General features: G+C 39.2%; 1 protein-coding gene across 1 annotated transcript in view; it reads left to right on the forward strand.

Moving 5' to 3' along the window:
* Positions 1-787: 787 nt before the first annotated feature.
* Positions 788-27,487, forward strand: part of pde5ab (phosphodiesterase 5A, cGMP-specific, b) — a 142,275-nt gene continuing 115,575 nt past the window's right edge. Inside the window, exon 1 of the mRNA XM_088073968.1 lies at positions 788-1,083. Within this exon, the coding sequence (XP_087930094.1) occupies positions 1,079-1,083 (5 nt within the window). The 5' untranslated portion in view covers positions 788-1,078. The remainder of the gene's footprint in view (positions 1,084-27,487) is intronic.

Here is a 27,487-nt window from a genome sequence, read left to right on the forward strand (position 1 = left end):
CGTTGTTTCTTAAGTAGCAATGATGTGCAGACGATGAAGAAACCTCCGCTGACACTGACTTGGTTGCATAAGAATCAATTTATTACAACAAAGTTCAGCATCCACCAGGCACCATGGTCTGCCTGGGAGAGGATTCAGGACCAATGCGAATCTCTCTATCTTACAGCTCATGCATGTGTCTTATATAGGTACAAGCATCTACACATCTATCAGTAAACATTCCTTCACCTATTGTGTTCAATCACACAAACCCCAAGGGGACACATTCCATATAATTTAAGCCAGGTGCCAGTACTCCAGACATCAGACCCCAAGGCCTAACCATCCCTTAACCTCTGATCTCAAGATAAGACCCATATAAACAGAGCATAATACACCTCAGTAGCAACCAGGCAAATGAGCTGACAGGTTCACATCCTGCTGTGTCATGGCTGTGATATTGTTTTCATTTCAGTACCTGAGGTTTTTTTTACCTCTTCATGTTTTAGATCTAGTCATGTAATTTAAGACTGTTGTACACCTGGGATACAAGGATCAATCTACAATCTCAGCGTTCTTGTAAAAAATAATGTATCAGAGCTTCATGACAAGTCAGACAAAGTCATGCAAGTATCCAAGTAAGTATCCAAAATCAGAAATCAGAAATTAAGAAAGTGGGAGAACAGGGGTTTCCCAGTCCAGACAGTGTCCCTTCAGGCCTGCACAGTCTCCAAGCTGGAGAGAGGGAGGAGGAGGAGGAGGAGGAGGGAGGGAAAAAGAGGGATGACTGTAGAGAGAGTGCTGTATCACTGGAGGCTGGTAGGGTCCCTGGTGTAGAACTCACGGAGCAATTTTTATGATCCGGTCTCTGCTTCCCTTACTCAATTTCTAACACTCCTTTTATTTTTTTCTTCCTCCTCCAGTTCCAAAAAAAGGATACCGTTAAAGCTAGGGACAGGAGGGTTAGAGGTAATAACAGAGGGGAGAAACCAAAGGAGGAAACCCCCTCGTTTTACCTCCATCAGAGCATGTACATGAGTGCGTATGTTGAGGCTGGAGAGCTTGCTCGGCAGAGCCAGAAGGACTTCTTTCTAACGCCATGGGGTGAGTGTCATACTCGAGGATGAGGTCTGCTGAATACACAGACCACAACCACAACTATGCTTAAGTTACTTGTATGTGTGTTTGTTTCCTGTGTGTGAGAGAGAGTGATGAAGCCTGGAAAGTTTCATGATTTTTCAAGGGGGAGGAAGAGTGTCTGTGATACTGGACTGTATTGAAGCTAAGTGCCCAGAGGAATGTACTAAGGAATTTAAAAGTCCCAAAAGTATGTTTTTCGATATGGTCATACCATACCACCATACCACACCACAATACCACCAAAGCTCAATCTCCAGTCTCTACTGGTGAAACAGGCAGCTGAGCTAAAAGACATAGTGACACCTAGTGGTGGAGGGACAAGTTACAGGACTGTAAACAGCTGGCAGCTAGCTGGCAGAGTATTTATCAAGTATTTATCTCAACTAAACCAGAGCTGGTGATAGCTGGAACAATGGACTTATAACTAGATTACTAGTAAGAGTAACTAAGATGGTTTTGATGTTTTATGATGTATTATCAAGGCAGCTAAGCCTCATCAGTCTTATGTGACATAGACAAAGTTTAATTCAAAAGGTGTACAGTTGGATTTCACTGTTTAATAAGGAAAATAGCTGTGAGAATTTTACAATCTAGCTGTAATTTCTTCTGAGTGAGACTTTTACACTGCACTAAAAGAAAAGTGGTGCTGGCTTGTAAAAAAAACACAACTTAAGGACTGATGCTCTAATGCGACAGGGGGAATTTGAAGTCCTGGCACAAAGTTCGAAGCCAGCCTTTTTCCCTCCATTTGTGTCCAAACTGTTTATCCTCTAGTGGTATGGCTTCATTACATAAATGTGAACTAAGCGTGTCTACTCTCACACTTTGACAGTCCCTCCCCTCTTTTTCCATGTGTCATCATTTCTGCCCACAGAGGCATAAATAAACACATGCCGTGACTTAAAAAAAAAAAAAAAAGTCGCCGCAGATCCCACAGTCCGACACAGCACAGCAAAGAGGTCATGGGACTGGTGGGCTGAATCTGAACCGCTTCCAGGAATTTGGGGATGATGCTTGAAAGCTGCAGCCAGAAAATTTCACCTCTGACCCCCTTTTTGAGTGTGTATTGTGATTGGCCGGGTCAGCTAAGGGAAGCAGAGACTTTGACTTGTTGACTGGTCAGTTTTTCTTTCAGATTGTGCTTGTTATTGTATTCTGTCTTTTGTCCTGTGTGCTTTCATTTCTTTTGTCATTCTTTTCAAGATCAAACTCTCTCTCTCTCTTTCTCTTACACAACTTTGCTCACTTAAATGCCACATTAAACATCTAATTTTTCCCATTTTCCCCTCGTTTTTCTCCACTGAGCTCAGAATTCTTTAAATGTTTTCTCCTATCTTTTAGAAACAGCTCATCAGCTCTCGTGGCTTATCTCTGAGCCTTGGAGAGGTCAGCATCCAGAGTGGCTGGCTACCTGAGCCCCCGGATGAGTTTGTTCTTACTATATAAGGCCTCTTTGTCTCCTCTCCTCTGGTCTTGCTCCTCATTTTGCAATCTGGCCTCCTTTACAGTGGAAATATCTCAAGGGGTCTATTTTCTTTGTTTTCACTGCGAGGGATCAGAGATGTTTATCTGCAGAATTCTTTTTAAATGATGTGGGAGGTGGATGGGAGTTAGCTCGTAGGTCTTGTTTAGCTTGAAGCCTTGATGTGTGCATGGTGGACCAATTATAGTTTTGGTAAGAAATTAGGCAAAGTGGAAGGTGTCCTAGCTGCTTGGACCTGTTGCTTCTAACCCAACTCTTTGGCATTTTTCAGCTACTTGTTTAGAGACCAGCAATGTTGGTGATAATTCTCTGTTGGTTTATCACTACTTGTACAACTTTCCCATGTACAGTATAGTGTAAGTAGTCCTTTCATCAATTATTAATGATGAAATTTTGATAAGATCAGCTTTAACTGTTCTGGTGTACAGTCTTTTCTGTTTTTTACAAGGACATTTGTATCACACCTTTCTAGTCTTAAATCACTGCATGCGGCATTTATGCACTGTTAAGGGTACTTGAATGTAGAGTGATAAGCTTGGGTATGATGGTGTAACAGTGTACCAAGGTATTGAGAAATCGGGATGTTGTGATTTTTGTTACCATCAAATATATGGACTCTCATCTTTCTATTCACTTCATCTTTTCCCCTGTTACAGGGTTTTTTGGGGGGTGTTTATCCTTAGTTGATGTGATGGTCTATGGACAGAGGGATGTTGTATGCTGTAAAGCTGATGCCAAAATTGTGATTTGTGAAAATGGGCTTTATACATGAAATTGACTTGACTTGACCTGACTTGACATACTGGGATTAATGAAGATTAATGGCTGTAATAAGGATGTTTTGCATGCAGTGCGCATCACTTGCCACTACAGGTCAGTGTGGTGCAAAAGGCAGCCGAGCTGACAGCCAGTAATGAAGAGAACATTACAAAACTGTAAACAGCTGGTTATCGCCACACACTTATACCATAATATACTGTATACCCCAGTAAAATCCTGGTAACTAGGAGACTGGGTAAGCATACCGGAGGAACCATAAGTCGAACCGCCAATCTTCCAATATGAAGACAACCTGCTCCATTTCCTGTGACCTAATGTAGAATACAATTCTGGTGAAGAAATCCTGCATCCTGTATTTACTTCAGTCTCTCCAGGACTTTGTGATGTTTTGAACTCAACAGTTAATGCAAATTGCAATTTGTGCAACATGTGCAACACCACATGTTGCAACTTTGCAACATGTGGTGGCTGGTGGTTTTAACTTTCTTTATACATATTACAAGTTAGGTATCCTTCTGTGTCTGCTGTTTATGTACCATGATGTTAAGACATGCACATGGTGGGATGACATGGCACGTGGTTGTGTTTACACAACAACAGCACATGGCAACCAATGGCAGAATGTCAACAAATGCACATGCTGACACGGATAGTTAGGATTATCATCAGAGTCACTGATAACTAGGTTCAGTGCAAGGAGGCACATGTGTAGGGGTGGAAAAAAACATCAAACTCAGAAGGGACAGAAAACTCCAGACTCCCATAGTCCAGATTTGAGCTCCTTATATTATGTCATTTCTAGCAGCGTTTTCACCTGACGCCATCCTGCTGCTTTACATGCACATGTGCCGCACATGTGCTGCACATGCGCGCGTCATGTGAACATGGCTAGTGCAGTCCACTGGCGTATAATAACACCAACCAGCTGATGCTAGCTGATGCTAGCTGATGCTGTCTGGCTTCATTTCACGTATATGCAAAAGGTGCCTTTTGGCGTTACACACTCACACTAAAAGGAACTGACAAAGCAGTGCTATTTTACAAGTTTGAAAAGAGAATTGGCGAGTCATTTGGTAGTTTGGTAGAAGTGAAATTTACCACTTGGTGTTGAAGAGCAGGGATGCTCTTCAACACCAAGACTGAGAAAAGACTTCTGATGGGAATGGTCTTTTAATGCCTTCAGCTGCCCCCTAATCCCACATCAACCATTACAAATAAATTCTAATCCTCTAAAAAAACATTTTTTTTTTAATTCATTGGCAGTTTTATTACATAAAGACACCTATAAACAATTTTAGAATAAGCTTCTGTGAAACACAGCCTTTCTGGCCACAGCAATCACAAAAACAGCATGCAAAATCCTAGAGGGACTGTTTTTTGTTTCAACTGTTTCAACTTCAAAAGTCATCCCTTTGATGAGTGAGCAAATTAGCTTAATTTGAAAAAACTACTTGACTAACTACTTGAAAAAAGTAGCATAAACTTTATCTGAAAATAAGCACAAAAAGACAAGATAAGACATGCATAAAAGAACTTACCTCAATATAGTGCTAGAAAAAATATTTTGTTCTTTTTTTCTGTAACATGATTTAAATGTATAATTAAGAGGATAGTAAATATAGTTTTCTAGACATTTTCCCCCATTTCATTTGTTTTGCAGTTTGTGGAACATAGGTTTAAATGCTAATGAAGAAAACTGATGGTGATCCTGTTGTCAAAGGACTCATTTATGTAGTTTAGAATTACTGTACCAGTTAAACATCAACCAAAAGTATGTTTTAATTGTAGAATGTGAACTTCCCCAGGTGGCCAGATTCACCTCGGTAAAAATACTGAGGAACTGGCTCCTTTGTTCTCAGTGGTGTTAGGTGCTTGCTTGCATGTTGCTGGATGTGTAAATAGACAACTGTTTGCTAACACATCAGCCATAACAACTTTATATGGTAATAACATAATACAGGACATATGTTCAGGTTGTTTTGCTGCCCCCTGGGGTACAAAAATCTGTGCATGCAGCTTTAAACTGATGGCAAGGTTTGTAGTTACTGAAAAAGGTTACCCTGGCATGTCAAACATTCACCCATTATAAAAACACAGATCTGTTTCTACAGTGACTGAGACTGTGTTACATTTCTAAGCCCTGATTGGATATAAACACTGTGGACAGTCATGTCTGTTTATAGAGACATATATCTGCTCCAGCGGGAGAAAACCCTCTTGGGTGTAGCTGTATGATCAATGGCCCTGCTCTTCAACTAGATTTGGACTAGGCATGCGAGCACCGCTTGGAAGTTATTACTTTATAATGGGAGCATGTAAGCAAAAGGCCATGTGCTTTTCATCACTTCTGGGACGACAGTTGCATAATGACAACAAAAGATAAAAGTAAGATCAAAGATGAACAAACAGTGTGTGATGTTTGAAGATAAGCAAGTGTCAGCATCAATCAGAGTTTTGTTGTTTGGTTCACATTCCCTGTGTGCTCTCTCACCCCCCTGCTTTCTTTCGTCTTTTGGTGTGACTGCAGTCTTTTCTGTTGAGGTTACATGAGTCACTTATTCCCTCTGAGGGTGACAGTGATGGAGCCAAGTTCCCATTGTGTTCATCCCAAACTTCCATTTCAGGATGAGAGCTATTCCAAGCCATACTTGGTTAAAAATAACCTCAAAAAATGAGATGAGACATAGGAGAGAAATGGTGATGCAGGCAGAGAGGGAGGAATGAGGCACACAGATGAGGACAAGCTGTTCTACGCTTCGTTTAGCTCATATCGATATCTGCCCAGTATGGCAGACTGAATGCGAAACCAGTCATAAAGTACTGATTTACATCTGCAACCTGAAATCGATACTGAGGAGGACATAGATCTTGTTTTCATGCCTCTGATTCACACCTTCAGACCTCCGGCTAGTTTGGACATCACCTCCAGAAAAAGCTTGGCTCTCAAATATGATGTACACTGAACAGTGTTCTCCATGGAGCTGTAATAGCAGAACAAATCCTGACCAGCTGGCTAATGTGTAGAATCAAGGACATGTTTCCGCTGCAGAGGTGAAGTGTCAGAAAGCCGGCGCCTCAGTGTTTATTTGAGCCAGGAACTGTATTCAAAAAAAATTGTGAATGAGCCACATTATACAGAATCAGGTCAGCAAGAGAAAAGTAAAAAAAAAAAAGTTTGCTTATTGTGACCATTACCAGAGCCGTCTCTTAAATGTTTAGTTACTTCTGCTGTATATTACTAATAATGATGTAGCCCTGTGAACCAGTCAAGTTTCAGGTACATTACAGCTCTCGCAGCACGTTCTCATCCCAAATCATAATATGTTGCAGCTTTGCAGTAGACTTTGGCCTCTACATATTGTGCTAGGTGTCTGTGGTGTTTGCACAAGCACATGGTGGGATGACACTGCATATGGTTATGTTTCAACAAACGTACATGCTGGAACTGATTGTTAGGATTAGTGGAAGGAGGCTCATGGCTAGGTGTAGCAAAATAACATTGCAGTGTTTAATCCTGCTGCATGTCATGCGGATGTGACACGTGCCGTCCGGCATAAAACCACTGCGACTGGTTCTGTCCCGCTTCATTCTCACCTGATGCCGTACAGTAGCGCATCATGTGGATGCAAAAGGTGGCTTTTAGTGTTGGGATCTTGTGCTTAAAGCACTGAAGAAAGCAGCAGTATTTGACAAATGAGAAGTCAGCACAGAAGACATATACAATCACTCAGTTTCAAGGTGGACGCTCAAGTTTAGTTTCACCAGTTCAGGCAAATGTTTTTCCTTCTGATCCTGAGTTATGACATTGAGTAATGGCCAGAAAAGTATTTTTCCAAAAAATGATGATGTCACAGTGAAGTTGACCTGTCCTTTTCATCCTCACTGATCTTGCCAGCAAGTTTTTTACTATCCACTGTTGACTTCATGTTGAAAGCATACGACTCGGGGCCCCCATAGCTGACACCTTGTCAATGCTGAACATCCTCCTCAGGACATAAAATGTCAACATCATTTTATCCTATTAGATATTTATGTGAAATCTTGTCATTTTTAGCGTATGACTTCATAAATTAACCAAAAACATGTTTTATGAGGTCATGAGTGACCTTGATCTCTGAACTTTGACCACCAGTTTTTAATCAGTTTACTCTTGACATTTGTGCCAAGTTTGAAAAAATACCTTAAGACAGGCATGTCAAACTGGTCCACAGGGGGGCCGGTGTGGCTGCAGGTTTTGTTTCCAACCAAGTAGCAGCACACCAGACTTGACTCATTTAATCAACTGATCTCCGTCTTCAGACAGTTGATTGGTCAAACTGTGTGCTCTTGGTTGGTTGGCACAAAAACCTGCAGCCACACCCTCCCCCTGTGGATCAGTTTGACATGCCTGCCTTAAGACCTTCATGAGATATCCATCGTGGTCACAATAATGAGATGGACACAAGGTCACAGTGATGTTTGAACTTTGACCACAAAATCCTAATCAGTTCATCCCTGACTTACAGTTGATGTTTGTACCAAATTGAAGAAATTGAGTTCACAATAATGGGACGTAGGGAGAGACAACCCACAACCATAGTGCCTCTGGCCTTAGCCATCACTGGTGCAGGGTCATAATAAGTGTATTCACAGTAGACATAAGAGAAGAAGGTATACTTAATTAGTCCTTCTTGGGGAGATTCAGGTTTTGCCAGTCTGGTGTCAAAGTTCTATCAAATTGTTGCAGTTACATGAGATCAACATCATGAGTTCATCTGATTTTCTTTTGGTCACCTCAGGGCAGAACTCTACACCAAGCTAAAAATCACATGCATGACATAATATGACTGTACAGCTGATACACAAGCAACAGTGTTAAACAACATACATTTAGAGTTGTGTTTCTGTTCATCTGACAGTTGTTGGTGTTGGGGAATAACTATTATATGTAACTAGTTATATACATTTATATCACAAAATAAATATAACAGTAATTAGTTACAGTTACTGGAAAAAAAATGTAATCAAATTACAGTAACTAACCAAAATGCTAGTGATGACAAAAGGGTTACATCCATTCTGATGCTCTCCACAGTGCCACATTATACTTTTCTTTAAATTAATGATGAACAATTATTGTCTTTTTGCTCTATCCCACATGAAACCATCTCTCATCTTAAAATTGTGTATCCACCTCCTTTTTATAGGATCTCTTTTTGTTAGGTGGTAGAGCTACTAGGGGCTGCTTCTTCTTTATTTACACTTCAAAATAACATGGGTAGTCTGACATATAGTTTATCAATCTTTGGATTTGCTTAAGCCTTAAAAACAGCTCCTGGTTAACAGCTTTTGTCATCTCTGAAGTCAAGTTGTTTTTGACCTAACCTTGTGCTTATTCGCTTTTATTTTATGTCCAGACAAACAGCTAAGTAGTTGGCCCAGCACACAAACAAGACAAATCTCATATCTGCAAAACACTCAGAACCATTTAAATGATGCCCAGATGTACAAATTAAAATGTGAGGGTTTAAAAAATGGTTTGATGTTAAAGTTTGTGTTTCTGTTGACCAGCCCATCACACAGGTCCAGCCGCACAGTTTATTGACTCTGTGGCAGAGCTGTTAATGTGAGCCGGAGTCAGCTGAGCCTCCCAACATAGCAACTACCCCTGTTAGAGGACAAATTCACAGCAGTGGAATTACCCACTAAACATTCCCTCTCCACAGGGTTATGAACAGTTATGATGCAGTATGTGATTTAGGCATAGGCATGACTGAACACCTATAAGTCTGATAGTAATGTACCTCAAAGTTCAGCACAAACTGCCAGTGCACTGGCGGGTATAATACAAAGCCAGTTCTACAGAACCAGGCTCTTTTTGACTAAGCTGGCTCGACAAACCCTGCAGCCTCGGTCAGAGCTAACAGAGTACCACAAAGGTGATTAACAACTTTCTTAACTTCTTAACTCAGGCTTTCTGCTTCAAACTCTGTAAGTGTAGCCACAGAAAACAAGTCAAATGACGCATTCAGCACCTCATTTGACTCTTAAAAACAATTGATCGTGCGCCACCTTCTTCCACCCTTTGAAGAATATTAAAAAATATTACAGCAAAGTGACACTGTCGCTTCAATAAAGTCGAGAGCTGACAGAAAATAATGTATGGTGAATACACAAGTTAATGTAGGTGATCTATTTAGGTGATATATCATGCCGTTATTTCTAACGTGTCAGCTGCTCATTTTACAGCTCTGAAACTTTCAACATGATGCAGCGAATTTATGTATTATAATCAAGAACTATATTCTGGTCTGACACTTTCCCATAATGAAGGAGACTATAAATCACTTGAGTTTTTAGACAAATCAAAGTCAAATGAATTTTACAGATTGAATAATATATGTGATAAATATTAACAGACTAATCTATCAGCTGTATAATAACATCAGTATTAAAATAGACATCAGTAAATCAGAACTAAGCATATGAACAGAAGTGGAATTGGTATGTATGATTGTTGCGTGCCGCCCGGTTGTGTATGTAAATTCAGACTGTGTTGTTGCCGTTGCTGCGGTTGCTGTCCTCCTCTCCCCGTGTGCTCCCTCCACCCTCTTTCCTGAGCACCTGTTGCCAATTCCTTCATTCAGGAAGACGGGTAAGGGGGTGTGAAGTAGGTGAAGTGGCAACAAGAAAACTGTCTTCACTGAAAACCTCCTGGAGGTTGAGATAGTCAGGAGGAACGGATGTCAGGTCTATGGGCTTAGGTTGCAGAGTATGTGAGCAGACACAGGAGGGGGTAGCTGAGTGTAGGCAGTGAGAATGACAAAAAGTAATCCATTTAGTGATTGTACACATGGACCAATCAATATAGGGGTTATGCAGCTTTAACCATGGAAGACCGAGGACCACTGGAGAGGTTGGTGAGGGGATTACAAACAGTGACATTACTCCATGATGGATGATACCAGAGAGCTCGAGGGACAAAGGTTTGGTGCAATGAGTTACACAAGCGAGTAATTTCTCATACAGGGCAAAAACCTCCTTAGCTTCAGGTAATTCCTTTGTGGGCAAATTTGCTAGAGTACACAGTTCACTATTTATAAAATTGTCATCAGCCCCTGAATCAATGGGCACTAAAAGGGGAAAAGAGTTCCAGAGCAAATAAGGAAGTTGAATTCGGCAAGATGTGGAGGACAAGGTGGATCGGCTCATCAGCCCCCTCTGGAGGCTGATGAGCCTGTTCTTTTGGCAGTTGGGGACAGGCTGCGAGGAAGTGGCTGGGCTGACCACAGAAGATGCAGAGCTTCTGGCGTAGTCTGCGTTGTCACTCTGACTTAGACATCTTCATTCTTCCCAGCTGCATGGGCTCCTCCGTACAGTGGAGGAGGGTGCTGCAGATGGAGCTGGCGGAGCTGCAGGAGCTGAAAGAGACGAGGGATCACTGGAAGGAACCAAGCAGGTGATTCGAGTGACGACTTGATCCATATGACCGCCAAGCTGGGAGACGCTGGTGGCAAGGTTTTGGAGAGTGTCCATGATCTTGTGGATAGCTTGTTCGTGTTGTCCAACTCGGACGCCTTGAGAGCAGAGTGAGAGGAGTCTGTCTGTCTCAACAGGGTCCATACTTAGCCAGATCACTCTGTGAAGGTTGTTTGTATGGAGGTCCCAAAACCTGGAGACAAAGATGAAAAAAGGTATAATAGAGTGTATTGCTGATGATCAGGAAAGAAAGAACAAACAAAGGCTGGTGGCGTAAGCAGAAGCTGGCTGGCTGCTGGCCAGTGTGGCAGACCGAGGCAGGTGAGTAGTCAGGCTGGAGAGTCGACGTGGCACAGGTGAAGCTCACTGGAGACAAGCACAGGGTAGAAATAAAAAATAATAAGAAACAAAAAATCACTGCACAAGGGCAGGCAAAAATACATGAGAGAGCAAAGATGAATCTAGTAACAAGCAAGATATCACAACATAGAGTTACCGACTACAACGGAGTGATCTGGCACTGGAGCACAGTCTCAGCCAGGCACTTTATTAATTTAAAAACTCTTTAAAAACTGCCAAGATAATTAAATAATCAAACAGCCTGGTGGGCCAGGAGGCCTCTGCTGCATCCGCCTGATACACACATGGGTAGCATCACTCATACTCATTTCGTGGTAAAAATCAATTAGGAGGGGGTGCCGCTAGGATGCCGCTACCATGATGTCAACAAAAGCACATGGTGGCATTATTCTGCATGTGGTTATGTTTAGCCAGCAACAGCACGTGGCAACCAATGCCGGGATGTCAACCAAAGCACACGCTAGCACAGAGGTATTGGACTAGGGAAAGATGCACATGGTAAGGTGTAGAACCCCCTCCCCCAACACATTCAGACAGTAAGTGAATACTGGACTCTAGGCCTACTTTGTAGTGGCAAAAAAAAAATCATCAAGATTATTTTGATATTGAAATCCTGATTATTTAACACTGAAAGCTTTGTGGTGCAGACTGTGTAACACATCTTGCAAATGATTGTTGTTTGTTCACTGTAGCGGTTTAAATAGGGGATTTATTAATTAGTTAGCAATTACTTAAAATTACTAATTGATTAATAAATGGATTCCAAAATACATGACTATAACTCATAAAGCAAAATTATGACTCAGAAACATGAATTGGTAAAAAGATGAAGTGGAGTAATGGGACTGAACTTCGGCAATCAGGAACAATAAGTTTACATTGAAAATTAGAGTTTAAAAACCTCGGAGCACCACCCATTAAAATATAAAGGTTGATAGCCCATTTTACCTTATAAATTAATCTAGTCTCATAATTTGAAGTTTGCTACAGAGTTATTTTTCCAGGTGTACAGGGACCTGACATGATGCACACACACATCACAAGATCAAGTGTCTTTATGAATGAAGGTTTTATTAAACTACTCACTACACAGCAAAACTACTCCTAAAACTACAAATGAATGAGTTTAAGAATAAGTATGGACAAATGATGAAACAGTGAATACAGCAAAGACAAAAAGTGAACAAAATTACTAAATGAACAACAAACTCATAAATGAAGCAGCAAAAACAATGAGGGGATGAAAACCAGTGAGGAACTGAATTAGATGTGACATCTGGACTTGATCAGGTGCACTGAAGTAGTGGAAGATGATCAAGCAGATGAAAAGTTAAGATTAAAGAAAAGGCAATGTGAAGCATTGATCAACAGCAGAGAGGCAACCTATCCCATAAAACATTAAAGGACAAGATAAAGAAGAGGCCTGATCAGAGAATAACCCATAATTGTATTAATGAGAGGTCCTAAACAAGGTCTAACACTTCTTATGTTTCCCTATCATTTAAGAGCATCACCCCCCAAAAAGCACAGGAAAGATTGTTTCACCTTCCTCAGAAATCTCGATGCCGGGGAAAAGGTTCACTCTGGAAAGTTGTAGTGTGGCCTTTGTGAGGACACTGGAAGGGCAGCTAGGTAAAAAAAAAACAAAAGATGGTCGCACGGAGCCGCACTGAGTAACATCAACTAAGTTCGTCAATAGTCCCACTAAAATGTGATCTTAATACGCTCCCTTTACGAGCAGAACTTTGAGAACTTTGAGAACAACCTGCAGAAGGAGACTATAAACTTAAGAGCTGATAAAGCTAGTGAAGTTTGGCGTACTTCTAACATTCTTTGAACGCACGTGGCAAGAGCTGGTTGGAATAATGCCGACAGAACAAGGACAGCCAGACTCTAAGAGATCTAGAGATCTGCTGTCTTCAAGCGATCCCGATGAAAGCTTCACATTTACTGCAGGAGATCGGGAAATGCTGCACAGCATTTTTAAACAACTCAAAAAGCTCGATGTGGCGGAACTAAAAAAGTCAGTGGATTTTGCCCACAACACCATGGAGCAGATTGAAAAGGTCAATAAAACACTAAAAGAAGACGTTGGGAAACTAAAACAAACAGCAGAGGTCCTGACGAGTGAAAACAAGAAACTGAAAGCAGCTGTACTGGATTTACAGTGCAGATCCATGAGAGACAACCTGCTAATCATGGGAATACAAGAGCAGCCTCACGAGACTTACCAGGCAGCGGAGACACTCGTCCGATGCTTTTTGAGGAACCATCTGGGGTTTTCCGAGGAGGACGCAAAAGCCATACAGATTGAGAGAGCACACAGACTAGGACGGCGTCTCACAGGTAAATCCAGGCCAATTGTGATCAAATTTGCAAATTCTAAGCAATTACATTCTTTCCTTGAGCAAAATGTTGAAAGGCTCTCCTTCAATTACCAAGCAAATATCCAAAGGAAGTTGTGGTAAAAAGACGCGAACTGTTCCCTGTAATGATCTTAAAGAGCAAGGACAAAAAGTTCGTCTGGTGATGGATAAATTATATGTTAACGCGAGCTGTTTAATCAAAACAAAAGTCAAGCTGATAAGTGACGTCACAACCATCGGCGACGTCTCTGTTTCACAAGGCAGCACAGAGGATTAAAAGGGAGGAAAAAAAAAAAAAAGGACAACGAGGAGGAAAGAGGGGAAAAAAAGAAAAAACAGTGCCTAGGATTATTTTTTTTCTCTTTTGAATGGAGGAAAAGACATGAACTAACAAGAAAAAGAAGACAAGATTTTTTATTTTTTATTTTTTTTTTCCTTCACCTGTTTATTGGATATTTTTGCCTTTTCATGTGAAGAAAATTACGGGAGCTAGAAAGAAATTGATTTACTTTGTTTCCTTTTGATTAAAAGGTGAAAATAATCTCCCAAGTCTACACTTTATCAATTTTTGTGCTTATTTCCCCACAATTCTGGAGCTAATGAAATTTTTTATTCTTCTTTTGGGACGGACACCATGTAGAATGATGAACTTTTAGGTTATAAGTTCTTTTTTGTCTTACTTGAGGGTGCATGTTTATGTGTGTGTATGAATGTAGGTATGTCATGCAAGTACTAAATGAGAATAATAAAGGTAATTATGAGTTTAAACAAACAATATATTTTATATGGCACATGGTATAGAGATCTCGGACATATAATTGCAATGGGTTGGCAAGCTGTACCAAAAGACAAGAAGTATTTACGTGGCTTAAAGATAAATCTGATATAAAATTTTTTGTCTGCAAGAAACCCATTCAACACCTGAAAAAGAAGCACTCTGGAGGTCGGAATGGGATGGTGAAATTTACTTTAGCCACGGAGTCAGTAACAGCAGAGGAGTTATGATTATGCTTAAAAAAGATCTGCCTTACACTATTCATAATTTACTATCAGATTCAGAAGGCAGATGGATAATCATGGACCTAACTATTGATAATTTGAACATACAGTTAATCAACTTATATGGCCCTAATGATGATAATGCAGTTTTTTTAAAAAAATATTTTCAATCATGTTAATACAGAGAAATCACACGTCATCATAACAGGAGATTTTAATACTGTTCTGAACATAAAAATGGACAGAGCCGGTACAACTACTATTAATAACCATCCGCAAGCTTTAATTGAAATAGAAGAGTAAAGCATCATTAGATTTAGTGGACATATGGAGGTTTCGGAACCCAGGGTCCATAAGATATTCCTGGCGTGAGGGGAAGCAGGCTAGGCGACTTTGATTATTTCCTTATATCCTTTTCCTTGGTTTCAAAAATAACAAAAATCTTATATTGGTGAAAACTGAGATCGGATCACTCTATAGTATGCCTCAAAATAATAACATCAGAATACCCATTTATGAGGAAAGGATACTGAAATTTAATAAATCTCTCTGAATAACCCAGAATTTATTGATAATACAAAATAGTTTATAAATGAATTCTTCCAGATAAATGAAAAACAGCCAATCCTCATATTGTTTGGGACGTTTAAATTGTGTGCCTTTAGAGGACACTGTATAAAAAAAATCATCAATTAAAAAAAGAAACTACACAAAAGAAAAATGGTCTAATTAAAAAATAAAAAGAACTAAATGAGGAAATAGACAAAGCTTATTCACAGGAGCTCTCTGAAATATTAGAACAAAAACAAGATGAGCTGAGAACATATACTATGAACGTGCCATGGCCAAATAACCCAATCTAAGGCTGTATGGATGGAACGCAGGAAAATGTACTTTACAGTTTTAAGATCACAGCAAAGAAATATAGCTAAAAAAATATAAACAGCTTAACTACACCAAAACAGTACTATTATAAACCCTCAAGAGATTTTAAATATGGAAGTGGAATATTTTCAAAAAACTATTTTCGTTGAGAAAACACAGAATCCTGCAACTACAATATTTTCCTCCGAGTCCAATAGGTACGAACTTACAACAGAACTACAGCAATCTTGTGAGGGAGATTTAACGAAGATGAAATCCTCGAGGCTGTTAGATCTTTCTCTCGGTAAAGCTAGTGGTTTGATGGTATTCCGATAGAGGTATATTCCACCTTCTTCAATGAACTCAAAACTTATCTTTTAGCTTCATTTAATTACTCTTATGTCAATGGTTTTCTGTCAGAAACACAAAAAACAAGGTGTCATTTCGCTGCTGTTGAAACAAAATTCTGATGGCCAATATAAAGACCCAACAAAAATGGAAAATTGGAGGCCCATTAACATTACTTTGCTGTGATAACCGATACTTGCTAAATGTATAGCTTCACGTATAAAAAGGTTATAAGCAATATCATAAATCATGAGCAGGTAGGATTTATCAAAGGTAGATTCATTGGTGAAAATATTAGACACATCATCGATTTAATAGAAGATTGTCAAACATAATAAACCTGGTATTCTGTTTATCTCAGATTTGGAAAAGGCTTTTGACAAAGTAAACCGAATTTTATTTATAATACACTTAAGTTTTTTAATTTTGGGAAAAATATTATAAGATGGGTAGATGATTTTTACAATCAACCAACCAGTAAAATACTAAATTATGGATATTTATCGGACAGTATTGCACTATCTAGAGGAGTCCGCACGAGGTGTGCTCTATCACCTGTATTTATTTATTTTATGTATGGAAATATTGGCCATCAGAATCAGAAATAATGTAGCAATAAAGGTCTGCAATTGCACAACAGAGGTAAACTCACAATGTATGCCGATGATGTAACTTTCTTTTACAACCAGAAGAAGAATCTCTCAATGAGCTAATTAAGGAATTGAATATATTCTCAATTCATTCAGGGCTAAAAGCCAAACTATGAAATGTGCAATTATGAGACTAGGAAATATTCTTGAACAGACTATCAGTTAAAATCTGCAGCACCAGTGAAATGGACAGACAATGATGTTAAAATTCTGGGTATACATATATTTAACAATTTAAAAAGACATGGTAAAATTCAATTATGAAAATAGAAGAATGAAGAAAGTGGAGAAACTATTACTTCCATGGAGAGGAATTCCTTTATCCTGTAATGGGTAAAGTTACATTAATAAACTCTTTAGTCATTCCACAATTTGCATTTAATGATTACAATCCCTTCCCAGAGAAATCATTTCTAAACTTTTTGAACAAAAATGTTTAAATTTATCTGGAACAATAAACCAGATAAGATTAAACGACACATTATGTACAATTCATAGAAAATGGGGACTCAATTTAAAAAATCTAGAGATGATGAATCTTGAAAGCCTCATGGATAAAAAATCTATCTTAATCCAAACTGGATATCCAGCCTTGGATTAACAAATAAATATGAATTTTTCAAAAGTAAACTATTTATCTATTTTCAGTTAAAAATACCCATATTGATTATATATTACAAAACAATCTTGATGGCATATCCACATTCTTCAAAGATGCATTAAATCATGGCTAAATTTCCAATACTATCCTCCAGACAGCGTTTATGAGTTTCAAAATCAATTATTATGGATGAATTCTAATATATTAATAAATGGTCAACCTTTCTTGTGGAATACATGTTTACAAGTCGGAGTTATGTTTATCAATGATCTTATTAATACTTCTGGTGAAATGTTTCTCATATTCAGAGTTTTAGTAGATTTGGAGTTTTGTGTCAAACAATTCCAGTATAATCAATTATTATCTGCAATACCAATTAAATGGAAACAAGCGATAAAAAGGAAAAATTAAGTTATTAGTATGTAAACCACAGAGTAGGTGTAATGCATGGCAAACGCAGGAACATAAACAAAAAGATATACATGTTTTATTTTACATACATCTGGGGACAGCCTTTTCCCCATAGAATCTGCAGGAAATGGGAAGATGAATTCAACCTCCTATTCTTTGGAAACACTATTTTAGGAATATATATGTTAAGCTATCGACACTCAAGGATGTTTTCAACTAAAGATATTTTATAGAATTATAGCAACTAATAAGCATCTTAAATTATGTAACATCACAGGAAACTCGTGGTGCAGATTCTGTGGGGTTGAAGAGGAAGATTTAATGCATCTGTTTTACTTTTGCCCATATGTGGCTTTAATTTTGGATGGCTGTTCAGAAATGGTTGTTTGAATTCAAAATTAAAATAGACATTTGTCCCATTAACGTGATGATGTTTGGAGAGTTTGAGAACATTCAAATCAATGTAGTGAATACAATATATTTTAGGGGAAAAATCTTTAATTTTAGGGAAATCAAAGAAAGATCTATGTATAACTAGATTTAAAAATAAATTACACCAAAAATTCACACTTGAAAAAGTAATAGCGGCAAATCTAGGCAAATTATGCACTCACAAAAAAAAATGGGAAAAAATATTCTGGACATACCTGAATAATTTTGGATTCAAATAAGAGACTAAAAACAACCATTTTCTTCTCATTTGCTGTGTACAAATTTATTATAAAACGTACTGTGTATGGTTAATTTTGGGTTAGAAAGGGAAGAAAGTAGAAAGGAAAGAAAAAGAAAAAAAGGAAAAAAAAAACTTAAATAAATTAAAGCTGTGTATGTATAAAAAATGAAATATACAAATTTAGATATGTATAAGGAACTTGCATGATGAGAAGAGATTATGTCAAATCTTTGGTATATATGTCGGTATGAATGTACGCGTGTTTGAATGTTTTTTTTTTTTGGGTATTCTAGTGTACCCAATAGTGCACAGTGTATGGTGTGGGTGTTGGTATATACGGAAATTTGTAGGTGTAATATTTTCTTTGTAATCATTGTATGTTGGTACATACATTAATAAAAAAAAAAAAAAAAAAAAAAAAAGGTTACGCTCAGGCGTTCCGGTGGCTGGCCTCGGTCGGTTTGAACATTGCAAACTCGGCTTTAGTTTGATTCGTCCATCTCTCTCTCTCTACATGAACAGCTGGGTCATCTTCTGACACCTCGTGGCTGAGATGAGATCACGATGACAGCTTATCAGGCTTTGTCTCATTCGAAGTCTCTCTTTGTCTCACAGTCTCTCTTATGCAAAGTCCTCTGGTTCTAAATCATCATTTAGAACACGTGTAGCACCGGCTGTTTCCAAAGTTCTCTCAAGGTTGATAAACAGCACCTCACAGCATCTCAGCATAAGAAGGCATCACCCCCTTAGGCAAAAGGCCTAAGAGCCAAAAGCGCAGAACCCAAATCCTTCGACTGAAGGTCTTTTGGCTGGGTTATAACTCCTATGAAAAAAAGGGGTGTGGTGCTTGACCTTTAAAACAGGAAAATTACACTCCTCCCTTCTATCACTTCTACTGTTTTAACTGTCTGGATCTAATTTCTTCCTAAAGTGTTGATACAACAGTACACTACAGGCCTTCAAATCTTCAATATTTGAAACCATGATGCTCTCCTCTGCTGATATTTGGCAGATCATTAACTAAGTAAAACTGTATTAACCACATTTAACAAACATAACAAATATGTGTGAAAATAAGTGTAATATTATGGTGTCAAAACACTATATATATAATTAAAGGTTGTTAAAGATCCTATTTAAGTAAAGATATACAAGTATGAAAGTACTTAATATGACCAAAGGTCTATCAACAAAACCTATAATAAGAAAATCACAAATTGCATGATTACAAAACAATATAGCATCCGTACATAACAGTGTAAAGGAAGGATAATTAAGACACAGATAGAGGAGATGCATACCAAATGCAAGTCTGTACTAAGAGTCTTCCTATTCAGTGTGTAGCACGCTGCTGGCAGTGGGTTACGAAAGGTTACACCCCTCCGCACACACACCCTCCGCACACACACACAGGCACAGCTTGTGTTTGTGAGTTTGGCCTCAAAATCGGCAGGTAAGCAAAGTTTCAGTTCTGTAGGTATGAGACCTCCACACATTTCAAAGTATGTTTTACTTTGAATACGAAAATCAGTTAATGTGGTCCTCTCTTACAGTTTTATGATGTAGAGATCTCCTGATGTCTTCTTGAGTCTTTGCAGGAGCTCAGTTGACAGCTACTTGCCCCAAATGTACCGTAAGTTAACCCAAACTTTCGGTCGGGCAATTAAATCTGTCGTAATTTAGTTCTGCTTAAAAGAGTCGTTAAGTTCAACAAGGCAGTTAGGTCCATTATCTGACCCCCAGGTTCATCTAAGGAATCTCCAAAAGAAGTTTCAGTTTTGGATAGGCATTTGAATATCTTCTTATCAAGAGTTGTCCTCATCATCCACTACATCACATTCACATAATAAATAAAACCTTACCAAACTACAGAAATTTGACATAACTGTAACAATATTAACAGCACAAATCATTTTGAGATGGGATCAACAATTGTTTCCCTAAGTCAGTAGGCATTTCTTTATTAACTGGGAAGGAGAAAAGCTGGTCCATCTTAACAGTCCACCTTAAGTAAGCTTGGTCAGTTTCCAATGGGAGGCTAACTTAGCTTGTTAACTTTGGGGCTTTAATCAGAAGATGACAAGCAGGCCATGGGAACTTGTTTTAGGTCTTGAGGAGCTGTAGCACTTATTTACTGTCAAACAGCCTCAAGTGTTCACACACTGCACTGTGCTCTGGTCGCTGCAGCATTGCACCATCACTGGCACTCACACATTTGCTTTCCCCGTACTCTTTATCGCTTGCATGTTTTCTATCGCTGAGCACACAATTTGTAACCAAAAAAAGGCTATGCATTGTGACTTGTTGTTTTCTGCTTTGGGGGTGGGGCCTGGCACACCCACTAGGAAAGGGATGAACCCAGAGCAACATGGGTAGATTTATCACGCGGCACAAAATTGTTCTATCTCAATGATCTTGTTTTGAAAATAGAGGGAAACAGAGGTTGTAATTCAAACTACAATTCAAATAATCACCCAGCCCTACCAGACTCAGACATGAAAGTCTGGGGTTTGTTGGATCGTTCCTCTACCCCTACCGCCTGCCCTACAGGCACCCTCACGCCTCTTATATTACGTCGATAATGGCAGCGTTTTAACCTGATGTTGTCCTGCTGCATATCATGCACACGCGACGGGTCCCACCTGGCAGCATTCTCAGTGACTAGACCGCCTGTGTGTCATACTGGCACAGCAGGTGCCTTCCGGCCAACTGTTGGTGTATAAAAACACTGCGATCGATTCTGTCCAGCCACATTCTTACCCAATGTGGCTGACCAGTGGTGAATCATGTGGATGCAAAAGGTGACTTTTGGTGTGAGGATTCAATGCCAAAAGCATGTCAAACTGCCATTATTTAACGTCTTTGGAATGAGAATGGGCTGTTTTATTATAGCAACCACCATAGCAACGAGAGAAAACAGTGAATTCCAATAACTGCCTGGTGAGAACTAAAAGATCAATATACATTTACTGTAGAAACATATAAAATGCACATTAATGAGAAATGCTATCAAAGCATGTTAATACCAAAACTATCTGAAAATATTGCATTTTTTCCTGGGAATACAAAGAATATCTGCCTTTTTTGTTGTTGTTTTCACAGAAAAGATGCTTGGCAGTCGTGTGACATGAAAAACAATGGAACCGAAAACAATAGAAAAAAACGGACCAAAACACTAGGCATCTCACAATTTTAGAGATGTTATTGTGAAACCACAATTTTTGTGCTGTGGACCAATGTAGCTATTACACATATGGATGTGAGACTGAGTTGTCCACAGCCACAGGTCTGTGCCACCCGGCTGAGCATCAGGATCCAGAGCAGACCTCCCTGGCAGGTGATGATTATGATGGATGCTCAGGACCGGCTCTCCCGCACATGTTACCTAACACCTATGCTGGCTATTCATCAGCAGGCGGCCTCACTGGGCCTAATCCAGTTAGCAGAGCAGACATAGAGCACAGGAGCCCACTGAGGGAACAGAGTGCATGGGTGTAAATTTTCATCTAATAAAATGCCACAGATATGTGGTTGTGCTGATTTATTCCCTTTGTGACCAGTGTTGAACTTTCTCATCATAGCAACATCTTACACATTTTTAATTTAAAAATATTAAGGTGTCACTTTTCATATGGAACCTGAAGTGTGCCACTAAAATAAACATGTTAAGTGTACTCAATTAATGAATGTATCTACTAAAAAATACAGAACCATTGCACTGGCTGAACTAGTGCAATGAGACACTGTCAACATTATGAATGTGCTAGCTATTGCGATTTGCTACTTGGATGGAACCCAACAAAAAGCGACATGCAACAAACATTTGACTTCACATGGCTAGCATGTTATTAAATTACTGCCTTTGTAAACATCCAGGCACTATGAAGATTTGTATTCATTTGGATTTACTTTTCTTTCATATATGAGTCCAATGTGCACAGTCCTTTCACATTGTACAGCTTAAGGCATTTTCACACCACAGGAACATTTTCATACTTCCAAGAACCTAGTTCTAATAACAGCCTTTTTTGTTGTGTCTGCACCCCAAGCACTAGGTACAATTGTAGTTCATAGAATCCCACTTTTAGCTCCCTTTTATAGGCACTTTCTCAGCACAAGAGGAACACAAAGTGTATGGTGACTGGTTCAGATGTGAACCAGTCACATAGATTGGTCAAACAAAGCCAATGCTGAACTGGAAAGTGCCATTTTCAAAAATGTGGAACATGGAACACAAGTAACACCTTGTAATGGAAAAATGGAGGAAATCACAGACAAATGGACCGATGGGGAAATCCAGGCTGACAATGTGATTGTCAAAATTGATGGTACTATACCCAACGCAGTCTGCCTTACAGTACACCTCTTCCAGTCATCCATTTTCATCCACTTTTCTGGGCTTCTCCAGAGTTCTTTGCTCAGGCTGAGCAAAGCACACAAGAAGTCCCTTTCCCAAGCAACCCCTTCCAGCTCCTCTTGGGTGATCCTAAAAATGCTCCCAGGCCAGATGAGACATAAAATCCCTCCAGCCTGTTGTGGGTCTACTCCATGGATGGTCTACCCTAGGGCAAACTATTGGCTGGACATGCCTGGAACACCTCTTACAGGAGGAGCCCAGGAAGCATTCTGATCAGATGCTTAAACCACCTCAACTGGCCCCTTATAACGTAAAGGAGCAGCGGCTCCAGATCTATGAGCTCCTTACCCAAACATCTGGCAGAGGAAACCCATTTTGGCTGCTTGTGTCCGCGATCTAATTCTTGCAGTCACTACCCAAAGCTCATACCATAGATGAGGGTTGGGACGCAGGTGGTAAATCAGGACAAGTAAATCAGGAGCTTTGCATTCCAGTTCAGTGTGTCACTTCAAAATACTCTTTTTTTTAATCATTTTACTGAGATGCTTTCAATTATTTGCACAGAATTTGACTGTGTAGTCATCACGGGTGATTTTAATATACACGTGGATAATGTCTGTGAGAAAAATGCCACACAGCTTTCTGCAATACTTGAAACATTTGATCTTTGTCAACATGTGAGAGAGCCGACCCAAAATAGAGGACACACTCTAAATGTAGTCATCACTAAAGGTGTTTATATTTAAATGTCATTGTGCTGGATGTTGCTCTGTCAGACCATTTCTGTGTATTTTTTGATCTGTCAGTAACTCCTAAAACTGTCCACGGATCAACAAATGTTGAAAAAAGATACTTCAGTGAGAATACCAGAACACTTTTCATGGAATCCATGAAATTTAAAACAAACACAATCTCAAACCATGTTGATGATCTCTTGAACTTCTGCACTTATGAAATTGCAAATGTAATTGATGCCAAAAAGGTAAAATTAATAAGTAAAAGGCAAAAGGCACCATGGAGAAACAATCCTTCTGTAACAGTCCAGAAAAGGGAGTGCCGGAAAGCAGAACGAAAATGGTCAAAAGTCAAAAGTCAAAGCTTCACGTTTATTAACGTATGCATTTTTAATTTGACCTTGAGAAGTGCAAGGCAGTCATTTTTCTCTGAGATCATCACCAGAAACAGTAACAATTCGCGTGTGTTATTTGCTACCATGGACAGATTAACTAACCCTCCTGTACCAATAACTCCAGAACTAGTTTCCACCAGCAAATGTAATGAGTTTGCAGATTTTTTAACAGCAAGATTCAAGGCATCAGACTTGCAATTAACTCTTCAATGCCAAGTAATAATGTGCCATCACTGCTTCCCATGATAACTTACTAAGTATAGAACAATTTAAGGCCATCAGTGACAAATCACTGGAAGAAATTATCTCCACCCTCAGTTCCTCCATCTGCTGCCTTGATGTTTTACCCACTAGCTTCCTTAAAACTGTTCTGAGAAGTTTGGTAAAACAACTCACTCTTATAGTTAATTTGTCTCTCCAATCTGGCACTTTTCCAAATGCTTTGAAAACTGCAGTCATCAAGCCTCGCCTAAAGAAGAGCTGCCTGGATGCCACTGTGCTGAACAATTATTGGACGATTTCAAACTTACCATTTTTTAGTAAAGTTATTGAAAAAGTTGTCCACCAACAATGTAGCAGCTTTTTAAAACGAAACAATGGCTGTGATAACTTTCAGTCAGGTTTTCGGTCCCATCACAGCACTGAGACTGCACTCATAAAGGTAATAAATGACATCCGCCTTAACACAGATTCCGGCAAAGTCTTTATTTTAGTGCTCCTGGATCTAAGTGCTGCCTTTGACACAGTGGACCACACAATTTTATTAGGAAGTCGAGAAAACTGGGTCGGACTCTCTGGCACTGTCCCTAAATGGTTCAAGTCATATCTTTATGACAGGACATACTTTGTCTCAATAGGAAACTGTAAGTCAAATAAGATGACTATGACATGTGGGGTTCCACAGGGGTCCATTTTGGGACCCGTTTTGTTTAATCTCTATATGCTTCTTTTAGGCCAGATTATGCAAAATAACAAAGTAGCCTACCATTGGAGAAAATTGACTTTAAAATGTCACTGCTTGTCTATAAATCAATCTGTGGCCAAAATATATCTCTGACATGCTTATGAACCCTCAGGGACCCTCAGACCATCAGGGCCAGCCTACTGAACATCCCAAGAGTCGGAACTAAACATGGTGAAGCAGCATTTTGTTATTATGCAGCATAAACCTGGAATAACATCCCAGATGAGGTTCGACAAGCCCAGACTCTGATTACTTTTAAGGCAAAGCTAAACACATTCCTTTTTCACACTGCCTACTCAACCTGCTGACTACAAACTTATTTTTAAATTTGATTTAAAATCATTTTAAATTATTTTTTTCTCTTTGCACCTCTTGTCTGCATTTTTTTTCTAGTAATTTAGTAATTGATTTCAACTTGTTTATCTTATCTCTTTCTCTTTTATTGTAAATCTGTATCTTTTATTATGTTTTTATATTGTATTACTCTGTAAAGCACTTTGAATTGCTTTTGTATGAAATTGTATGAAATGTGCTATACAAATAAAGCTGCCTTGCCTTGCCTTCCTTCAGCTCTTCCTATTGGCAGTGCCAATACAAGAAGAAAAAGCCCTTGAAGGTATGTAGTTCTCAGGGAAGCTACCCAGTGGGAAGTTCTTAGGGAGTTCCCAGAAGATTTTGGTCTAAAAAACAGCCTTAGAAGCCTCAAAGTCAAGCCTCTTCAGTTAAATTATATAAATTAGATTAGTAATATTTCACTGAAAAGAACAATAGATGTTTGTCATGGTGGACAATTTGGCAGTCAAACACAGGGCTGACACATAGAGACATGCTCACATTCACACTTAACGGCACTTTAGAGTCACCAGTTAACTTAACTACCTTTGGGGAGAAACTGGAGGACACTGAGAACTCCACACAGATAGGCTCAAGCTGTTGCTGTTAGGTGCCAACCACCCTACCATGTTTTTATGTATGTATGTATGTATGTATATATATATATATATATATATATATAAAGACCGTACCTTAGCATCTAGACTATCATAGGACATGGATGTCCAAACAAATGATTGTGTCACAATTTACACACATTGTAAGTGATCAGTATTAACTCAAGTTGAATGTACCCTATAAGTTAGAGACTAAATCCTAGGTGGTACTTTATTGAAATTCTAGCCTAAAAGTAACCTAATTCCACTTTTCTGACTAAACAAATTCTGCCTACTATTAATTTTGTATGTATTGTATATGTAGTAGTATTTTATAGTGTACTTAAAGTTATTTTGCATAATCTTGGTCAACTAAAAGAGTATTTCTTAATCTTGGTCATTTTTTTTCAACTTGTTGTTTACCTATTTGAGTGGTCTGCCCTAAGGTTAGTTTGCAGTCTGTGATGTCATAACAGTTAGTTCATCAAATTTAGTAACCCCCCCAATGTTGTTTATATATACATGTAAGTGTATAGCAATTGCTTCATATATATGCTTTATAGCCAAAAGTGATGCAAGACAGTGACAGCCAATAAACTGTCTGTGACGTTTGCTAAAATAAGCCAGCTAAACTTCACTGGTGTTATCATCTCTTTTTAAACAATGTCACTGGGGGGGTGCCAAAGTCAGGATTTTAAGAATTCTGCACATAGAAATTTAAATATATCTTTTTATCATTAATCAAGTTCACCAGCAGGTCATCTATCAAAACAATTCTATAATCCCAGTGTTTCTATTTTTATTCAGACCACGTGATTCCTACCTGCACAGTGCCCTTCCACCATGACTCATGTGCTGTAATAATTGACCAGGGAGCATGTGGAGGAGCAGTTTACACTGATCGGGCCTGCGTGGACACAAGTGCATCATGACACAACCAGTGTGTGTGTATAGGTTAGTAACCAAACACCATATGAGCACAACCCTGGGGCATCACACACACACACACACACACACACACACACACACACACACACACACTCAAATCAACTTTAATGAGTGTGTTTCCACTCTGCACTGATTTTTTTTCCCCACAGTGTTTCCACAGGTTGATTTTTCCATGCACATGCACACACACACTCATGAAAAATAACACCTGAAATCTCCAGGTAGAAGGAAGAGAAGGTACAACACAAATCTTTTGGTTCTTACGTAAATAATGTGGAATTACTTAATAAAAATTTAATTTGTTTTTTATCTTTTTTTTACTTATTGTTATGTTAAAGCTCACCCTCTAAATCATGGATCTCCATAGTGAATTTATTTTTCATGAAACACACAAAGGTGTCTTGCCTGAGGGTTACCAGCCTATTCCTGCTGATGATTCATTCTGGTGTGCCATAGCAAGTTTTTTTATCCATAAAAGCTCTAAGCCAAGTAATGTCAAGTCAAGTCAATTTTATTTATAGAGCCCATTATCACAAAACATGGTTTGCCTCAGAGGGCTTTACAGTGTACGACATCCCTCTGAATGAATGAACCAGGTTTGTTGAATTAACACTGTTTATTCAGCAGGTTAATGCAGGAACACAGCAAACCACAAGATGCATCAGAGTAGAGCAGGCAGGTATGGCAGGATTCCAAGCCGGGTCTCCCTTGTGGCAGGCAGGCAAGTTACCACAAGACCAGCGGGGCAGGCAGGGAATGCATGGGACTCGTGAGCAGGTAATTGTCCAAAAGTTCTCAAAAGGCTCAATGAGTGTGGTGGAGGGAAAATAGCACAAACTCACGGAAGACTGAAGTTTTCCTGGAAAGTGTTTCAGATGAGGGCTGGGAGTGGATCCTTGAGATGGAGTTGGCGAGGCTGACGCCACCAGACGAGACGAGCTGGCGAGGTGAAGCTGACACAGTGGGTCTTTGGGCTGAGCAGGAACAGGCTGAGTCCCAACCAGCCACAGACAGACAAGGAACCGAAAGCAGGCAGGCAAAACTCGTA

The sequence above is a fragment of the Plectropomus leopardus genome, chromosome 23 (genome assembly GCF_026936395.1).
Source record: "Plectropomus leopardus strain MGB_pleo_1.0 chromosome 23, ASM2693639v1, whole genome shotgun sequence".
Lineage (NCBI taxonomy): Eukaryota > Metazoa > Chordata > Actinopteri > Perciformes > Serranidae > Plectropomus > Plectropomus leopardus.